Source organism: Anoplopoma fimbria, chromosome 16 (genome assembly GCF_027596085.1).
Source record: "Anoplopoma fimbria isolate UVic2021 breed Golden Eagle Sablefish chromosome 16, Afim_UVic_2022, whole genome shotgun sequence".
NCBI lineage: Eukaryota > Metazoa > Chordata > Actinopteri > Perciformes > Anoplopomatidae > Anoplopoma > Anoplopoma fimbria.
Genome location: NC_072464.1, coordinates 10,696,724 through 10,718,124, shown reverse-complemented (window position 1 = coordinate 10,718,124; position 21,401 = coordinate 10,696,724). Strand labels below are relative to the sequence as shown.

General features: G+C 41.3%; 2 protein-coding genes across 3 annotated transcripts; both read left to right on the top strand.

The window, feature by feature from the left end:
* Positions 1-6,933: 6,933 nt before the first annotated feature.
* Positions 6,934-19,899, top strand: gpr156 (G protein-coupled receptor 156). 2 transcript variants are annotated; one of them, XM_054615275.1, is made up of 10 exons: positions 6,934-7,145; positions 9,716-9,868; positions 14,589-14,716; positions 14,815-14,944; positions 15,029-15,139; positions 15,822-15,947; positions 16,243-16,338; positions 16,475-16,711; positions 17,366-17,524; positions 18,026-19,899. In XM_054615275.1, exons 2-10 carry the CDS (start codon positions 9,752-9,754, stop codon positions 19,397-19,399), a joined length of 2,478 nt encoding a protein of 825 aa, XP_054471250.1. In that variant the 5' UTR covers positions 6,934-7,145; positions 9,716-9,751; the 3' UTR covers positions 19,400-19,899. The 2 variants fall into 2 exon arrangements, with proteins under 2 accessions (XP_054471250.1, XP_054471251.1); XM_054615276.1 differs by lacking the exon at positions 6,934-7,145 and adding an exon at positions 8,436-8,496.
* On the top strand, positions 12,441-14,275 carry LOC129104554 (E3 ubiquitin-protein ligase TRIM39-like). The gene has a single exon (XM_054615277.1). The coding sequence runs from the start codon at positions 12,618-12,620 to the stop codon at positions 14,271-14,273; it is 1,656 nt and encodes a 551-aa protein (XP_054471252.1). The 5' UTR covers positions 12,441-12,617; the 3' UTR covers positions 14,274-14,275.
* Positions 19,900-21,401: the final 1,502 nt, after the last annotated feature.

Sequence of the window (21,401 nt, the reverse complement as noted above, 5' to 3'; positions counted from 1 at the left end):
AGAGATACAACACATTCAATGTATATGGCATAAATGATTCATATAATAAGACTACTTATAATAACAGCAGCAATTATTACAGTAGAATTATAGTTATGAAAATAGGGATAGTAATGTGATTAATAATAATAATTGAAGTAGCAGTGGGTGTCAGTCGGCTCACAGCAGGAGGCACGACTACGGTCCAGGTACCACAACGATTCGTGGAAACCTGCAGAACGAGAAAGCAAAAGGGCTTCAGGGTGGAAGTAAAGCTAAAATGCTTAATGGTACAGGTAATAGTAATAGTAATGTGACTAGTAATAATAATGGTGGTAGCAGTCGGTGTCAGCAGGGCCGTAGCAGGAAGCACGACCACGGTCCAGGTACAGCCACGATTTATAGAAGCCTGCGAAGCGAGAAAGCACAAAGACTCCAGGGTACAAGCAAGTCAATAAGCGTAATAGTACAGGCAATAATAATAGTAATGTGACTAATAATGATAGTGGTAGTAGTAGTGGGTGTCAGCAGGGCCTCAGTAGGTGGCACGATGACAGTCCAAATATAACCCCGATTCCTGGGAACCTGCGAGGCGAGAAAGCACAAGAACTCCGGGGAAGAAGCAAAATCAGTAATGTGCATAAATAGGAGATTAATACATAAAGATGGAGGGAGAGAAGAGGAGAGAGGAGCTCAGCGTATCCTAGGTAGTCCCCCGGCTGTCTAGGCATATAGCAGCATATCTAGGGGCTGGACCAAGGCGAACCTGAACCAGCCCTAACTATAAGCGCTATCAAAAAGGAAGGTCTTAAGCCTGCTCTTGAAAGTGGTGAGTGTGTCTGCCCCCGGACTGAAACTGGAACCTGGTTCCACAGAAGAGGAGCCTGATAACTGAAGGCTCTGGCTCCCATCCTACTTTTATATACTCTAGGAACCACAAGTAACCTTGCATTGATTGAGCGCAGCTCTCTAGTTGGGTAATATGGAACTATAAGTTCCTTAAGATAAGACGGTGCCTGGCCAGTTAGAGCTTTGTAGGTAAGTAAAATAATTTTAAATTCTATTCTTGATTTAACAGGGAGCCAGTGCAGAGAAGCTAATACTGGAGTAATATGATCTATTTTCTTAGTTTTTGTTAGAACACGTGCTGCAGCATTCTGGATCAACTGTAAAGATCTAAGAGACCTATTAGAGCAGCCTGATAATAAGGAGTTACAGTAATCTAGTCTAGAGGTAACAAATGCATGAACTAGTTTTTCTGCATCACTTTGAGACAGGATTTGCCTGATTTTCGCAATGTTACGTAAATGAAAAAAGGCTGTCCTTGAGATCTGTTTTATATAAGAGTTAAAAGACAGATCCTGGTCAAAGATAACTCCAAGGTTCTTAACGGTAGTGCTGGATGCTAGAGCAATGCCATCTAGAGAAACTATATCGTTAGATAATTGAATTCGAAGGTGATCTGGGCCTAGTAGGATAACTTCTGTTTTTTCAGAGTTTAACATTAAAAAGTTACAGGTCATCCAGGTTTTTATGTCCGTAAGACATGCTTGAAGTTTAGAGAACTGGTTAGTTTCGTCTGGCTTAATTGATAGATATAACTGGGTATCATCTGCATAACAATGAAAGTTTACTGAGTGTTTTCTGATAATATTCCCCAAGGGAAGCATATATAAGGTAAATAAAATAGGTCCAAGAACAGACCCCTGTGGAACTCCGTGACTAACCCTGGTTTTCATCGAGCTTTCATTGTTTACATATACAAACTGAGATCGGTCTGATAAATACGACTTAAACCAGCTAAGTGCGGTTCCTTTAATGCCTATAAGATGCTCCAATCTCTGTAATAGGATTTGGTGATCAATGGTATCAAATGCAGCACTAAATCCTGACTGAAAATCCTCAAATAAACTATTGTTATGCATAAAGTCACAGAGCTGATTTGCTACTGCTTTCTCAAGGATCTTGGAGAGCAACGGAAGGTTAGATATAGGTCTATAGTTAGCCAACACCTCTGGATCAAGAGTAGGTTTCTTAAGAAGAGGTTTAATTACAGCTAGTTTGAAGGCCTGTGGTACATGGCCCGTCAGTAAAGACAGATTGATAATTTCTAATAAAGAATTGCTAATTAAAGGTAAAACTTCCTTAAGCAGCCTAGTCGGAATCGGGTCTAAGAGACAGGTGGAAGGTTTAGACTTAGAAATAGTTAAAGTCAATTGTTGAAGGTCGATGGGAGAAAAGCCATCTAAATATATTTCAGGTTCTACAGCTATGGATCAATCGGTACTGGTTGAGGGCAGTAGATTATAAGTTTTTTCTCTAATAGTTAGAATCTTATCATTAAAGAAGTTCATGAAGTCACTACTACTGAGGTTTATAGGAATACACGGCTCAACAGAGCTGTGACTCTCTGTCAGCCTGGCTACAGTGCTGAAGAGAACCCTAGGGTTGTTCTTATTTTTCTAAGTAATAGGCTGCTCTAGCATTACGGAGTGCCTTCTTATATATTTTAAGACTGTCTCGCCAGACTAACGCGCTTCATCCACATTGGTGGAATGCCATATCCTTTCAAGTTTTCGCGATATTTGCTTTAAATCGCGGGTTTGAGGATTATACCATGGAGCAAACCTCCTTTCTTTTATTAGCTTCTTTTTTAGAGGAGCTATAGAGTCTAGTGTCATTCGCAGTGAGCATGCAGCACTATCAACAAGATGGTCAATCTGAGACGGACTAAAGTTAGCGTAGGAGTCCTCTGTTATATTGAGCAATGGTACTGAATAAAACCCTGAAGAAATCGCTTCTTTAAATTTAGCTACAGCATTATCAGATAGACATCTAGTGTAGAAACTTTTGCCTAATGGCGTACATTCTGGTAGAAAAAATTCAAAGGTTATTAGATAATGGTCCGATAAAAGAGAGTTCTGTTGAGAGACAATTACATTTTCTATTTCAATACCATATACCAGAACAAGGTCGAGGGTATGGTTAAAACAGTGAGTCGGTTTATGTACACACTGACAGAAGCCAATAGAATCTAATAATGAACTAAACGCAGTACTAAGGCTATCATTATACACATCCACATGAATATTAAAATCCCCTACAATAATAACTTTATCTGTCTTAAGGACTAAACTAGATAAAAACTCTGAGAATTCAGATAGGAATTCAGAATACGCACCTGGTGCACGATACACTATAACAAATAAAATTGACTTTAATACTTTCCCACTCGTGTTTGAAAGACTAAGAACAAGGCTTTCAAATGAGTTGTAATTTAATTTAGGTTTAGGGTTTATTAATAGGCTTGAGTCAAAGATAGCTGCTACTCCACCTCCTCGGCCTGTGCCTCGAGGAATATGAGTATTAATATAACTTGGAGGAGTTGATTCATTAAGGCTAACGTACTCTTCATGACACAGCCAGGTTTCAGTAAGACAAAATGAATCAATATGATTATCTGATATTAAATCATTTACAAGTACACCCTTAGATGACAGAGTCCACATTTAATTGTCCTGTTTTGATGCACTGTTGCATTGGTTGCCTTAACTTTTATTAAGTTATTTTGTATAACTCCTCTTCTGTTGACTTTAAATAATTGAAGTGGCCGTGGGGCAGACACAGTCTCTATAGGGTTTTGGGTGGGTAAATGGCATTGTTTCTACAACTTCAATTTAAATACGTCAAAGCTGTTTTAATTGATATTCTCACATTTTTAATGGATCAAATTATCAATATAATCCACTGCAAGATAGCTGTCCAACATCCAACAGCAGACAGATAAAAATTGCAACTAGCTACTGAACATAGTGAAACATTTAGCAGCTTAAGGGCCAATATTTCCCCTCAGATGTTGGTGGAACAAACATAGCTAAGATGAGAGTGAAAGGTTGTGCAAACACACAACTCCAAATAAATACTAATGTTGCTCTTTATATGTTGAGTGTGAATAGTGACTTTTTGCATTTATAAAGTCAGTATGTTGTGTCTATAGCTTGTTGCAATGCCTTCAAGTGGCCAAAAAAACCAAACAGTTCAGATTTAACTGCATAATTATTATATGTTATTCATTCTGGTATAATTATCTAAACTGCTTATGAGCTTATTTCGACATCAACGGTTTTAACTTATTCACAGGTTCAGCTATCATCGATATCTATCTATTAGCTACTGCATCATCGGTTGCTATGCTGCTTTTTCACCACTTAAACTCTAAAATCAATTTTAAAAATAGTGTGACTAGACTGAGGCTTCCACCTACGTTTATCGTCCTCACTGCCAACAGTAGAAACACAAGGACTGGAGCCTGCGGGGGAGCCTTGATCTGGTGGTGCAAATTCAGGTCCATAGCAACACTGCAGGAGAAGCCGTAGCCTTCCATAGAGGGATTTGTCTTTGGGTATGTTAGTGGGCAAACCTGGGCATGTCCTAGGGGAGCGTCCAGGCTCTGGCAAGGACAGCTTAGGGCTGGAGGGGGTTGATGATGCCTCACTCAAAAACTGAACAATGTGTTTACACCCACACAGCTTCAAACACAGAATGGTGGAACTGGCTGACACTGTGGTCAGATGTTGAAACACAACTGCAGATGCTTCCACGTCAGGAAGCATTGGGATGGTTCAACAGGAAATGGTGTGTCACTGGCTTAAAAGCTTTGCTTGTTATTTATTTTGGTTGGTGGACTTCCAGCTGATACATGTGTGGCAGTCCAGGAAAAAAAGATGGCGACTCTTTGTGACACCTGCATTTGTTAATTAAAACATCTTAAGGTAAGAATTGATCCCCGGTAACCTCAGTAGCAAGACATGTGTCCTGTTTCATCCTTTTCGCCCCGGCTTTTCCAGCTTCTCCTCTTTGACTTCTGCTTTGCCAGCAACAGACGTGTGTCTGCAGATGAAATATTCAAGATCCTGGTAATCTGAGGATCGGTGCAGTCCACCTGCCGCTGGTACAGTCAATGTTGAACCTGATCTTGAGGGAAACCTGAGAGTGGTTGCCACGCTTTGGGTGTAACAGAGCTGATAACTGTGTTTCAGACCCACAATGGGGAGGCTCACGTGGTGTCATTTGATCTGAAAGAACAAGCAAAAAATGTTGAGTTTTTTCTTCTAGAGTTCACCGTTTCTGTCCCACAGAGTTTTTTTCATCTTTTATAAGCTGACTGATTAGTTAAGTATTTTTGAGTGATTTCTGTTTAATCTTTTACCATATAACACGACTGTAGTAGCATATTATCAGAAGACCCAACTAGTTACAGTACCAGCATTAGTTAACAGAGAATTCTGTTGTCAGGCATAGAATAGCACTTAACAGTGAATATAAGAGTTTTGCCTATATTCTATTGACCGTCAATGCTAAGCCTGATTGCATGATCTGCCTAATGCTTACATGTTTACAGCTCTTTTGATTTTTCAACTAAACAGTATTCTTATAATGTAAAATCTTGCATAAGTCTGTAAATATTATCTGTCTGTAAATATTATATTTCAGTTATTGTTGTTTTTCTACTGTTTCTATTGCTTATTTATAATACTTGTTTTTTTTTTATTTTTTTTTTTTTTTTTTATCTTGTCTTTCTTTACTATGTCTCTTGTGTGCACTTTACTCTATGCTGCTGTAAGCCTGCAAATGTCCCCGCTGCGGGACTAATAAAGGATTATCTTATCTTATAAGGCTATACTTTATCAGCTTCAGTTTTGTAAAACTTATTTTGTATTCTAGAGTCACTGAGATTAAACACAATTTGGTCTGTATGATATAGACATTGGAACACATTGATAAATCTTCTTTAGCTAACAGGATTGTAAGACATATTTTCCCCTCCAGTGATGAAAAGAGCGTCAAAAACCCTGAATGTATTTGCAAAAATTGGAATATCTGCAAAAATCCATCCTGATAGAAATCATGACATCATAAGTGATCCTTGTGGTTGGCTTAATGTGAAATAAAAAATGTATCATAGCGTTTAAATGCCTGAAGGATTTTGGGTTTACACCCAGGGAAATTTTACAAAACCAAACATTTGAAACAGAGAGTATGAATGAATGGTGAGGTGGATGACTGGGTAAATGAAGATTTGCCTAATCCCTTCTTTCATTTTTTTTGTGTTTCTGCTTCCCACCAACAGCTCCTGTCAGTGGCGGTGACACTCCCTCATCAGGAATGACCCTGTGTGTATGCTCACACTATAAATCTCCATGACGTCTTAATAACACCTCTATGCCTCTTATGGCTGGCTGAACGACTGCAGAAATATTTCTGCTGGCTGAACGACTGCAGAAACATTTCTGCTGGCTCACTGCTCTTAGACAGAAGCTCTTTTTTTTTTCTTTTTTTTTTTTTATGTGTTTTACTGGCAGACCAGTTATTTTGACAATCTCTGTCATCCTTAATGGAGGGCTGCTTTCGGAAAACATAATAGAGATGGTGTGTGTGTGTGTGTGTGTGTGTGTGTGTGTGTGTGTGTGTGTGTGTGTGTGTGTGTGTGTGTGTGTGTGTGTGTGTGTGTGTGTGTGTGTGTTTGTCTTTCCATTAAAAATAAAGTGCTGTTATTCACTATATATATTTGTTTCTCTCTGTGAACACTGAGTGTACCGCCCTGTCCCATATGCCACCCAGTCCCCCGAGGCTCCTGCTGCACCCACACTGTCACAGCCCTCCATCACCACATGGGTCACAATCTGAAACCCATTTACTGGGCAGTTTGAGCTGGAAACCCCTTGAGAGAGAGAGAAAAGAGAGAGACAGAGAGAGAGAGAGAGAGAGAGAGAGAGAGAGAGAGAGATTACACATGCATACACACCTCCTGTCCCTGACACACACACACACACACACACACACACACACACACACACACACACACACACACACACACACACACACGTACACACACGCACACTCCTCCCTCCCTCAAAGCTCAAATGAAAACTCCGGCAGTCTGGTGAACTTTTCCTGAGTGACAGGATCTTCTCGGCTGTAGGACTGACAGTTTGACGGACATATTGGGTCTTTAGAAGTCTGCAGTAATGGAACCTTTGTAGCAATGTTAGATAACATATTATTCTGTCATTTATTTCTGATTAATAATAAGTTTCTCAGCCTTGCGCGATGGAGCCTGAAGCGGGACGAGACGATGGGATCCTCCGCGCGCTCTGGAGACCGAGGTTTGCTTCTTTTTTGATTTTTTTTTTTCCTTTTTGGTTTCTTTTCTTTTCTTTCCTCCTTCACTCGTCTACGTCTTAATTTCCTCTCAAGCGATTTGATTGACAAGTTTGATAGTTTACCGTGCAGCTGCATCGATGCAGCAATGGGTGAACACATGTCTTTACGCATTTGCTTCACTAAATATGATCGCTTGAATAAATAGTTAATAATTGATCCGCTGTTGATGGTGATCACACATTAGGCCTAGATAATGCATTAGTACAATTTAATGCTCCATAACGTTATCATTAGTATAATTATACGACTGTAATATAAATTAATGATTCATAACATAGCTACTGCTATTATTATTATTATTATTATTATTATTATGATTGCTATGCTTAATTGTATTCTTATAATCGTATTATTATTACTACAACAAGCCATAGTCTATAGTTTCACATATAATGCGTCCGTGAACTAATATGCTTACTAATATTTAATTTACACCAAAAGTTACATCCCTACTGTGACGCATTTCCTCTGGTGTTTCACTTGAAATGGTCACGTGGTCTCATACCTCACCTGTGCAGACTCACCAGTTCAGATCAAAGATCACTTCTGATGGATTTTGACTATTTGTGGTGACTGATACAAAGCCATGCTGTAAAATGCAACATGTGCCCAGAAATGGTGTGTGTGCCGGGCCTGAGGCGGGTTTTCAGTGGCAGTAATTGCATTCTAACTCAGCTTAAAGAATACATTTATAAACGGATTACGAACTGAGGAGGAATGTTTCAATATTGGCCCCTTAACCCGGCTTTACCTCTGGCAGCGCCCGTGGTTACAATCTTAAAAGAGAAACAGTGAGACTGACAGGACGACGAATGGGCTTTACTCCATTCAGTATATTAAAAGTTTTGCAAAAGCCATGTAAAACTTAATTCTGTCTGAGCGCAGAGGTTTGTCACAAATGAGTGAAATAGTGCAGATAGTTAAATAAGTTAAAACAAAACAAAATTCTTAAAGAGAGACCAAGGGCAAGATAACAAGTGAAAGCAAAGTTGCACACTTTAGGCCCTCCCTACATTTAAGCAGGGAATACACAGATACCTGAGAAACTTGTGGTTTAGCCTTCAGGACTTCAAAAGACACTCCTAAAGACTATTCTGAACTGTAAAAACATGTCCGTAAAACCTAACTCAGTGTGGGGAAGGGCTCCGTTGACCTTTGTTGATCTCTGCAGGGTGGCGGTTTTCTCCCAAACTGAAAGCTACAGAGGCAGGATTTTGAAAAAACAGCGGAAATGCCTCTCTCGGCTGTCTTTCCCTGCGGAAAGCAGCAGAACTGTGATCTAAACTTGGAAAGGTGACGACAGGACATGAACAGGAACTCCAGACGTTTCCCAGATATGCTGGCCAGTGGGCTTCATTGTTCTGTTGACACCATTCATTTCTGTTAAATGTGGGCTTCACTCAAAAACATACACCGAGGGAATCTTTCAAATAGAACATCTCCATGTCATGTCGGGTGGATTAACATATAGCTTCCGTCCAATACTGAAATACAAGTCAATGATTTCCCACACGGCTCTGTTTTGATTGAACCTCATAATCCAACTATCCCAGAGTGATTTGGTTATCTTAGTCATTCTCCAGACAATGACTAGATGTGTGATGCCTAATAACAGACACACACTTGTATCGATACATGGTCTGGACAACATGCAGCTGAGTCACTGCAGCGTATACATCAGACTCTTAGTCTGTGTTATAGCTCAAAGTATCGGGTGATACCATGCTGCATAATTAAATCAGCAACATGTCAGTGCAGCACGGGTAGCCTCATAAAAATGCCTGTGGCAAGAGTGACAAACAGTTGTTTAGTGATACTCTCCAAAGTGTATGCCTTTGGTCTCAGATGCCTTAAACAACCTGGTAAACTGCAGATCATGTGGTCTTCAGTGAAACTGCAATTGTGGGCTTTTGGTTCTTTCGCTCACCCTTTGCGTTGTGCACAAATGTTTATCACAGCAGAGAGCGTTCCTGTGTTGACTGGTTCACCTCAGTAAATGACGTAGTGCTAATGGAAATCGACGATAAGCAGAATCTCACAGGCTTCCTGTCACACAGGCCGAGTCCTGGCTCCTCGGTTTGTTCTGGGGTCGTAAATAATTTACACTTTATTTAAGCGTTTCCATTTTAACCCTAATTTCATCCTAAACTTAATGTCTTTTTGGTTTATTTGTGTTTATAATCTCAAGCTTTTTCCTTGGTGTAATATCAATGAAGTGCAAAATCACCTCCATGCTTGAATAAATCCTCCTCTCAGAGGTTTCTGTTATAGCACCACACTGTGGTGGCTACAAGTCTTGCAACTATTTAGTGAGACCATAAAATAAAAGCAGGACTCCACATATAATGTGTGTCTCTGGGATCCAGTGCCTGCTGTTTTGCAGCTCAGTGAGCACTCTCATTTTTAAAATATATAAAGGTGCAGTGAAAATGTTTTTACCAATCCAGGTATAAAGAATGTATTCATTTTCCCCCTGTCATCATGTCCGTCGTATCATCTGCTTGTTCCTCAGGATGTGTTTGTGAAAGTGGACGGACTGGGGTCAGTCATGAAGCCTGAGCTGAACTGCAGCTCCCAGTGTGATTCCCCACTCTGCTTCATCCAGTTGGGAGTCAACAGGCAGGAGGGCCTTGACATTCTGCAGAGACTATGCAGTCTCAGCACGGTAATCACACACACACACACACACACACACACACACACACACACACACACACACACACACACACACACACACACACACACACACACACACACACACACACACACACACACACACACACACCCCACATAGCAGACATAGCTTTCTTAAATCCAACAGAATATTTTTGGCCCTCCAAAAGGTTAAAGTTTAAAAACATGTACACATATACAGTGGATATAAAAAGCCTACACACCCCTGTTAAAATGCCAGGTTTTTTGTGATGTAAAAAAACGAGACAAAGTCCATGTCTGAACTTTTTCCACCTTTAATGTGACCTATAACATGAACAATTCAATTGAAAAACAAACTGAAATCTTTTAGGGGGAAAAATAAAAAAAATAAAAAACTTACAATAACCTGGTTGCATAAATATGAACACCCTTCAACTAATACTTTGTTGAAGCACCTTTTGATTTTATTACAGCACTCAGTTTTTTTGGGTAGGAGTCTATTAGCATGGCACATCTTGATATTTATATATTTGCCCACTCTTCTTTGCAAAAGAGCTCCAAATCTGTCAGATTGCGAGGGCATCTCCTGTTCACAGCCCTCTGCAGATCACCCCACAGATGTTCAGTTGGATTCAGGTCTGGGCTCTGGCTGGGCCATTCCAAAACTTTAATCTTCTTCTGGTGAAGCCATGCTTTTGTTGATTAGGGTGTATGCTTTGGGTCATTGTTGTGCTGAAAGGTGAAATTCCTCTTCATCTTCAGCTTTCTAACGGAAGCCTGAAGGTTTTGTGCCAAAATTGACTGGTATTTGGAACTGTTCATAATTCCCTCCACCCTGACTAAGGCCCTGGTTCCAGCTGAAGAAAAGCAGCCCCGAAGCATGATGCTGCCACCACCATGCTTCACTGTGGGTATGGTGTTCTTTGGGTGATGTGCAGTGTTGTTTTTGCGCCAAACATACCTTTTGGAATTATGGCCAAAAAGTTCAACCTTGGTTTCATCAGACCATAGCACATTTTCCCATATGCTTTTGGGAGACTTCATGTAAGTTTTGGCAAAATTTAGCCGGGCTTGGATGTTTTTCTTGGTAAGAAAAGGCTTCCGTCTTGCCACCCTACCCCATAGCCCAAACATATGAAGAATACGGGAGATTGTTGTCACATGTAGTACACAGCCAGTACTTGCCAGAAATTCCTGCAGCTCCTTTAATGTTGCTGTAGGCCTCTTGGAAGCCTCCCTGACCAGTTTTCTTCTCGTCTTTTCATCAATTTTGGAGGGACGTCCAGTTCTTGGTAATGTCACTGTCGTGCCATATTTTCTCCACTTGATGATGACTGTCTTCACTGTGTTCCATGGTATATCTAATGCCTTGGAAATTATTTTGTACCCTTCTCCTGACTGATACCTTTCAACAATGAGGTACCTCTGATGCTTTGGAAGCTCTCTGCGGACCATGGCTTTTGCTGTAAGATGCAACTAAGAAAATGTCAGGAAAATCCTACTGGAACAGCTGAACTTTATTTGGGATTAATCAGAGTCACTTTAAATTATGGCAGGTGTGTACTGACTACTATTTAACATGAGTTTGAATGTGATTGGTTAATTCTGAACACATCCCCAGTTATAAGAGGGTGTGCACACTTATGCAACCACATTATTTTACTTTTTTATTTTTTATTTTTCCCCCTAAAAGATTTCAGTTTGTTTTTCAATTGAATTGTTCATGTTATAGGTCACATTAATGGTGGAAAAAGTTCTGACATGATTTAACTTGGTCTCATTTATTTACATCAGAAAAACATGGCATTTTAACAGGGGTGTGTAGACTTTTTATATCCACTGTACATACATATGTTGTCTATAATTGTAACAGTGATTGTAAGAAATCAATCACATTATTCACACAATAATGGATTACATAAATGCAACATACATTTTTAACTTATGTTTAGTTATGAGTTGCAGTTTTTGTCAAAACATCCACTGCTGTTGATGAACTTGGACCTTGGGCTTAAAATGTGGGGAATTTCCATCCTACATCACAAAAACAACCCACAGAAACGAAATGCATCGAATAAAAACCTACTAGAAATGTGTTATTTACCGCATGAGCAGTCAGTTCAATAGTAGAGATCTAGAAATGCAACGCCATTGGACTAGTGAAGCTATGTTTAGTATCATCATAGCTGTCGGTGCCTTTAAGAGAAGGGCAACATGAGGCGGGCACAAGAGAGTCTAATGTGACGTTCTAAATTGAAACTAAAGCAGAAGAGCCACTGTGTCAGGGAACACAAACACTCTCGGGTAAACTCCTTCCTCTCCGTGCTACGCCGCATAAAAGCGAGGTAAGTTATCTCTTTGATTTCTTTCATGCTTTATGATGTTAATTTATGCATTTGTCAGTCTCAACCGCCTCAAAGGGGAAAGGAACACTATGCTGCATTGTGTTTGCTTTATGGTAATTATGTGACAGGAGAGTATTTTAATGTACTGTTTTATTTAATTTTAATGTCCTAACAATATCTTTTTATTAGTTTCTGTAGAACACAGCTCACATAAATTGTTCAGCTGTAAGCAAATATCCTGTGACGAAATATAACACCATGCATTTGTTACTATTCCTGGACATAGACAGCTCACCAGGCACAGCTGTTTCTAAACCTAATAGTATAATGGAAAAATAATAACAAATACAAGGGCCAGAGCCAACAATTTCTTCAAAAAATCACCTGCTTTTTTTTCTGTATGTGTTTCCAGATATGGCTGCTGCTGGCAGTGTGCTGACTGAGGAGCAGCTTCTCTGCCCCATTTGTCTGGATTTGTTCAACCAACCAGTCTCCACTCCTTGTGGGCACAACTTCTGCAAGGACTGCATACAAGGATACTGGCAGAGCGCTAATCTGTCGCAGTGCCCCATGTGCAAGCAGAAGTTCCACAGGAGGCCTGAGCTCAAAGTTAACACCTTCATATCTGAGGTCGCTTCCCAGTTCAGGAACTCATTGGAAAAGAAAAACGAAGATGAAGCCAGTAACCTGGACCAGTATTCAAGCCATAAAGGAGAAGTTTCATGTGATGTGTGCGTTGGAAAAGGCATCAAGGCTCTTAAATCATGCCTGGACTGTTTGGCCTCCTTCTGTGAGACTCACCTGGAGCCCCATCATGTTCTAGGCACCTTCAAGAAACACCACCTGATCAACCCCATAATGAACGTGCAAGACAGAGTGTGTAAGAAGCATGCAAAACTGCTGGACCTGTTCTGTAACACTGACCAGACTTATGTGTGCCAGATGTGTATTAAGAGAGACCACAGTGCTCATCACACTGTACCGATAGAGGATGAGAGCAGTGATAGGAGAGCTCAAATCGGAAGGATAAATGCAAAAGTGGAAGAAATGATTCATGGCCGACTTGAGAGAATCAGCGACATCAATCAAAATGTTCAGCTTAGCAGAGGAAACACAGAAATAGAGATTGAAGAGAGTATACAAGTCTTCAACAAACTGCTCCGCCTTGTCCAGATAGGTCAAGCTGAGGTGGTGGAGGTGATTGGGGCAAAGCAGAGGCAAATGGAAGGCAGGGCCAGAGGACTCATCAAGGAGCTGGAGCAGGAGATCGATGATCTGAGGCGGCGAAACGCTGAGCTGGAGCAGCTCTCACACACCAAAGACGACTTCTTTCTTATCCACAGCTTTCCAGCTTCCTCCACACTGCCAGCCACCAAAGACTGGTCTGCTACAAGCGTGGAGAGCGCTTTGTATGTGGGCACGATCAGGAGAGCGGTAAGGAGAGTAGCCTGTCAGCTAGAGGAGACAGTAAAGTCTGAGGTCAAGAGGCTATGTGAAATAGAATTTCAGAGGGCGAAGCAATGTGCTGTGGGTGTGACTCTGGACCCTGATACAGCTCATCCCAAACTGGTGCTGTCCGAAAACAAGAAACAGGTCTTTCACGGTGACGTAACGCTGAGCCTCCCGGACAACCCAGAGAGATTTTACCCTGGTGTCAGCGTTTTGGGAAAGGAGGGCTTCTCCTCAGGCAGGTTGTACTATGAAGTGCAGGTGAAAGGCAAGACAGAGTGGGATGTTGGAGTTGGGCTTCAGTCCGTCAACAGAAAAGGAGGGAATGTACTTAACCCTGAGACAGGCTACTGGGCCCTGGGGATGAGGAAGGACAAGAGCTACTGGGCCCTCAGCAGTACTCCTATCCGTGTGCCGCTGGTTGGGAGGCCCCAGAGAGTCGGGGTGTATGTGGATCTGGAGTGGGGGCAGGTTTCTTTTTACAACGCGGAATGTGCTTCTCATATCTACTCATTCAATGGATACTCATTCAATGAAAGACTTTTCCCTTACTTTAACCCTCGACGTAATCATGGCGGAGTCAACTCTGCTCCTCTGATCATCTCGCCTGTCAACGTCTGAAATCTGACATTTCATCTCTTCATGCTTCTTGAATGCCTTCAACTGTTTGTTTTTTTCTATCATCTCTCATTTTCTAATGAAAGTTAGCAAAGGTTCAGCATGTTAATTGCTGCTCTGTTTGCCATAATAAAGTTTGTTAATTCATTTGAATCCTGAGTACTTCTTTTTGTTGCTTTTACGTCATATAATTTACAAAATGGAGGGTTCAGAACATATAAAAACAGTAATCAAATAATGCACATGTATATGGGCTACACCTGTAAAAACTCTGGACTGGATTTTGAGGTGTTTGCATTTGCATGTGTGTGTGTGCAGATGGCCGTGGAGCTCCCGAGGCGGTCTCTCTCCCCAGTGTTGAGCGCTGTGGTGTGGACGCTGCTCTCCTGTGGCATCCTGCTGGCTTTCTGCTTCCTGCTCTTCACCCTGCGCTTCAAAAACAACAGGTAGTCTACAAAGTGAAACACTTCTATAAACATTAAAGAGATATTTACTGAATTAACTGATAAATTGTGTGTGCGTTTGCACATATTTGTATTATCAGGATAGTGAAGATGTCCAGTCCCAACCTGAATGTCCTGACTCTCTTTGGAAGTGTCCTCACCTACAGCAGCGGCTTTCTGTTTGCCGTTGGGGAGCGATCACAAGGTGAACCATCCGCAGCTGTGCAACAAGTAAGGCCTGCAGTCTCCCTCAATCCTTCATTATCTTGTTGGATAGATCATTGTTGGATATTCATGCAGTGCTCTTTCCTCCAGGCTCGGATGTGGACTCTTTGTGTCGGCAGTACCCTGGTGTTTGGCCCAATTTTGGGGAAGACGTGGAGACTGTACAGAGTGTTCACCCAGCGAGTGCCTGACAAGAGAGTGGTAGGCATGCTCCCCCAGCCTCCCGGTGGCCATATTTGTTTCCAGCATTCATTACCTTGTAATGTCTTTAGTTTGTTGTCCAGTTGCTCTAGGATGCATTAATTACATCCTAAAAGATTTTTTTCAGAGGCTAGTTTTTATTATGGACAGTCTTGTTCTAAGAAGGGTAAGGTTTGAATAAAAGCAGCAGAAGATGATGCATGACAGACATTTCAGGCCAAGGGATCCACCAATTACATCTTTTCTTATTTCCTGCTGCTGATGAATAATTTCTAAATGAAATGTTCTACTTATTATATACTTATATTTGTGGTCTTGCTTGTTTGTGTGTGTGTCTTGAATAGTTAGCAGGATATCTAGAAATAATGTCAGGAGATATCTCATAAAACGATCAGTTGGCTCCAGTCCTTTCTTTTCCCTTGGAAGTTCCAATATATTTTATTTTTATGCAAAACTGGATCCACATTAAAATGATTTTTGGAGGATTTACAGATTTAGAGGATTTCTAATTCCTGGTACATACTCTATTGTATTTTTTCTATAACTTTCTTTTATGTATCACTTCCCAAAAAGTTCTTCTTGACAGTGTTACCTTACTTGGGTCTACCAGAATGTTAGAAAATGTTAGTTTACATTTGTTGTATGACATTGAAGTGATTGGTGACTTTACTCTCTGCCTCAGATCATCCGAGACATCCAGCTGATGGGCATGGTGGCTCTGTTGATCTTGGTGGACATTCTGGTTCTCACTGCCTGGAACCTCACAGACCCGATCAGGTGTTCACGATCTGTCGGAGCTGTTGTCAAGGTAGAATTCAATGGTGATTTTCTGTGGGGCTGAAAAGAAAGTTGTAGAAAAAGTTAAGGATGTTTTGTTTGATTACAGAACAGGTCGAAGATTACGACACAGAAATGAATTGCCAACACATTTTTTGTTTATTGATGTCAAATAACAATTGTTTGATTTATTATGAAATTACAAGACATTTTTACTTTGTGACTGCAAAATCACACACTCCCTAATTCTTGTACATTAATGTGATTAATTATAAACGTGTTGGTGGTTGCAACTCACTGATACTATACATTTTTTCCTGATCTAGGTGGGAGAGAGAGACATTTCCTACTCTTTGTCTCAGCTGGACACCTGCTCCTCTGTATACTCTGATCTGTGGGTTGTCATTATTGCTGTTCAGAAGGTATGTAATCTCTATTCTGCAATTATACATTGCATTTCAATAAAATTGAGATCCCTACGATGTTATGGTGATATGATTTATTGATTTACATTTTCTGTGGCCTTTGTCTTTACTTTTTCCCCACTTTTCTCCTTAGGGTTGTCTTCTCCTCTATGGGACTTATCTAGCCGGGTTGACCAGCAACGTCAGCCACCCTCCTGTCAACCAGTCTCCCACCATCATGACAGCCGTCATTTTGGTCACCCTCTTTTCGGCTGTGGCCGTCCCAGTGTCCATCTTCCTGCAGGCCTGGCCCAACCTGGTCTATAGCACTGTGGCTGGAGCCATTTTCATCTGCACCATGGCCACCAACTGCATGCTGTTTGTGCCTCAGGTAAGAAAAATCAGCTCAAGATACACACAAGAATGAAAGAAAAAACAAAAACATTTCTTGTGGCAAGCTATGAAGAAAGTGCAGGATTTCTCCTTAATCCTCTGACAGCTCCTTGTTTCTTGTGATCACACTGACACTTCTTGATTATCTCTAAAGCAGAAACCGCTCGGAAGGAAGATTTAATTTTCAAGCAGTCATCTAATCATAGGATACTATGTCTGGAAACCAGCTGTCAATTCGACAGGCAGAAACTCCAGATAGACACATGAATGACAGATGTATGACTTTCTCTCTTTGTCTTGTCAAAACAAGACAAAGAGAGAAAGTGCGGTTCCCACACCTCTATTCGCAATATGCGTATCAATTTTCCATGCCTGTCAGTAAAGTGTGACTCACACAGGAGGTGTGAATGAGTCAAAACTTCGTAGGAAATTGCTAACAGTTTTATGACTCTCTTAGTGTCTGGCAAGTGGGTTATGTCACATTTAAGGAATGCATAGTCAGTGGAAAGGAAGGAAATATTTGAAAAGTGAGTAATACGCTCAAACACACCTGATGAAAAAGACTTGCATCAAATGGTGAGATTCACTACTGATGTGTTTGATGTTTCTATAGCTGAAAGTAAGCGTGACACACTGTTTCATCAACATGCAGCTGACCCAGTGGCGGCAGTTTGAAGAGGACCAGAACAACCCAAGTCAGATGGCCAAGTATTTCAGCAGCCCCAGTAAGAGCCAGCCCTCTGTGTACAGCCAGGATGAGATGTACTACCTGCTGGGGGAGAACAACTCCATGAAAAAAATTCTGAATGAGGTACTGTGGTTTATATTTGTTGTTTTATTACAACATCTACCAATTACTATGAATATCAAATGATTTATGAGCTGGTCTTATGGACCTAGGTCTTGAATTATCTTATAATGTGACACTTACAATTTTTTATTAAATACAAAACACAACCTTAATGTTTTTGGGGTTTTCTTGTGTTGTTATATGTTGGACGACCACAGTATAAATAAGACTTCTAGGCTTTCTTGTGTTTTAAACCTTAATTATTTTAAATACTGCTCAGCAGAGTTTAATCATCAAATAAGTTTGGTCAGTTAATTTCCCCAGACATAAGCTAGAAAATTCATTGGACATGATGAGTGAAGTCAGCAGTGGTCTCAAACTGGCAACAATCACTCAAAAACATGTTGCCGGACTGATTATACTTTAATACTTTAACCACACAGTGGAAATTGGTTGACAAGATCCTTTAATGCTATATGTGTCGGAGGGTTCAAGCTTTTTTTTTTTTGTTACAATTTCCAGAAGAACGCTGTGATTGACAGTCTGCAGGAGCAGGTGAACAACGCTAAGGATAAACTCCTGCGACTCATGTCAGCCAGCCAGCCACCCGAGGACCAGGACCTGGAGTCTTCCAACACCAACCTCAACTCCAACTCCACTCAGACCACAGAGCTTCAGTCTGACGGCCCCTCTTCTTCTTCTCTACCTCAGAGAGACACTAAATCCCAACTCTCGCCACCATATCTCTATTCTAACCTCACTGCTGCTGCTGTTACGCCGTCCAATGAGCCTCCCTCTGCTCCAAGATCCTCAGCCCCCATTGCTGCTTCCTCTCTTGTCCCTGATGATATTAATGATAGTGAAAACCAGAGAGGTGTCTCTAATTGTAAGGCCAGCGGTAGAGACACCTCTTTGGCTGGGAGGGGCACAGGGGAAGATCTCAAACAACCCTTCTCTCTCAGGTCCCCCGGCTCACTCAGGACAGCAGAAGAGACAGTTGAATTTGTCACTTCCTTACAATCCCGTATAGGGTTAAACCCCTCTCAGTTGGAAACTTTAAACAATCAGAGTGGCCTAACATCCCAGCCGGGACCAAAAGCCAGACCAACTGGTTTTGTTAGCAGCGAGCAGTTGCAGGAGATCCTCAAGGAGCTGAGTGTGGATGCAGTCATGGAAATTGCACTTCGATCACCCGGTCAGACATCCAGAACGCCGTCTCAGCTAAGATTTACCGAAGCGTCTGCTCTTTCCCCTCTCTCCCTCCGCACACTGCGCTCCCCTCATCCACCTCTTATGTTCCGCTACCCCAGCATCTCCCCCTATGCGATGAGGAAACGTCGGCCGCCCTTCAACTCCTGCAGAAAAGGGTTGTCCCCTCCCTGCTTCTATGCAGGGTCAGAGGCTGCTGGTGGCAAAAAGATAAGGGACAACTGTGAACTCCAAAATCCAGGCAAGCACCCTGACGGGGTCACCGTGGATGGTACCCTCCTCCAGGTTCACAACACTGACCTCGAGCTGGAGGAGAAGGAGGAAGATGAGGAAGGGAATGAAGCGATTAGGAAAGGTCGGAGGCATATTTCAAGGTCCCGCCGATGCCCAGTCTTGCCCTGCGCAGATAACACAGCTCCACCTGATATGGAGGCGGGTGGTGACAATGAGCAGCACCACAGACGCATCAGAGACTCCTGTGGCTACTGGGACTCTGACTCCAGCAGCTCAACAGACTACGGTTACTACCACCGTCCCTACTGTGACTCCTGCCTGCAGCGAGGCTCTCTCCTGTCATCGGACAGTTACTCAGACTCCTCCGACAGCGAGTACGAAGGCTACACCGGCCTGTACCGCTCGCCACACCCTGTGGTATTCAAAGAAGACATTAAACCCACCTTTGTATGAGAACAGGTTTACCGCACTTTACACGTTCATCCATTTCCACCACTTGAATTCATCTCCTAAGAAGCGTCATACAAAATGAGCATTTAGGATAAAGCAGGCACAAAGTTCATTGTGCATTATGCTAATGTGCATCTGTAATGGGAGATCACCTGACTGTAGCTTTCAGTAGGAATGTGTTTGGAATTATGTATGAAAGAGCAATAGTAGTTCTTGAATCTTGCATTGTGGGACAGAGTGGATCTTTTATTAGATTTATGAACACTTTTGTAGCTCACAAGCACACAAAGCTGTTTACTTTGTAATATTACTTATTATGTGTATATTTGTGCTGTCAGATGAAATCCCTTACATTCAAAAAATCTAATTCAAAAATGTGCACTGTATTAGCTATTGTGTATATGCTGTATTTATTGTAATATTTATAATAAGATGTTTTGGTGTATACAGGATTCTTCTCTGTACCCTTTTATATTGTTTTACATTATCTACACATTCCTTAAAGTGTATGTCATTTTATCGTATGGTCTGTATTTTGTTGTCTAAGTTTTGCTTTTTTCTCCTACATTGCCTATACAATGCTCTACATTTGTGTTCAGATGCTTCCAATCTACAGCATAGCTGGTTTTTCGGGACACCACGCCCCCACACCGTCAGAGCAACTGGAGAAAACGTGTCACTGCTATTGCTTTGACACACTTATCTTATTATCCCAGTATAATAGTCCTGACTCATTAAGAGTATTTAAGGTGCAAATGTCGCAGTTATGTGGAGAGTGTGTGTCTCATGTGTGTGTGCTGGACATAATCAAGCCCTGTTATTTTCAAAAGAAACTTCACACCACTTCCTTCTGCATCTTCTCCTGTTTTATACAGTGGAGAACTGTATGCCCGGATTAACCAGCGAGGGGGCCATAGGGCAAAAACAAGTCCTTATTAAGCCCCCACACTCACATTCCCTCAACCCAGTTTGCTCAGAGTCCAGCAAACCAATCTGTATTTCTATGCTGTAACACTACCCAGCCACAGGTTTGTTGTTAGTTTGGAAGGTTTAATAATATTCCTTCAACGTAGAGAAAAACAGAGCATTACTCCCCTTCTTTTTTACATCTCTTTTCCCTGTCTTGGCCTCTCTCTCTCACCCTCTCCCACTATCTCCTCTCAGTCTCTATGTACTTTTTTTCTTCTGCTAATGGGACGATGTGTGTTTGCCTGAGGAGGTGTTGCCATGAAGGGAAAACAGCGTCTTGCGTTACTTCTGCTCTGCTGCCTTTTTTTTGAGACGCTACTGCTCCCTATTCTGCTAATGAACCATTGAAGGGCAACCTGGGAGAAAGTCCCTTTGATATAGAGCACAACAGAGTATAAATAACCCACACAAAAGACAGACTACCAGCATCAATGTGCAGAAGGAAAGAATTTCCAGCCAAGTGACCCTCATTCTGTTCAAGATGGGGATAACTGATGTATTGCCGAATTGATTTAAATAGTTGTCAATCACATTTCTTTTTCAAAATAACACAATAGTCCATAGCTGTCCTCTACCTCCTTGAACGTTTATTAATGGTTATTATATTATTAACTAATGCTCTTTTGTTCAGTTAAAAGCCATTACAGTAATACAAAATGAGTTACCATATTGTAAGAAATCCCTTTGACTAATTGAACTATACGACAACTTCACTTGCAAAATGGGTTTCAATGGATCGGGATCAAAGTTGATTTATTAACAACTTTATTATTACCAACAATATTTTCAGTATTAATGACTTACCAACATTTAACACAATACACCAAATAGAAAAAAGAAACACCAATCAAAATATTTTTTCACAACCTGGCAACCTCAAATGTTTTCTCATTAACAGCTGATCTACTGGGTGGGTAAAGGTTCAAGGTTCAGCTCTTTTGCAATAAGGCAATGGAGGAAGGAGTGATGCGGTTTTAACCCCCTCCATGCTACACACAGATGAAATGTAGGCTACAAATAAGGCAAAGATATTATT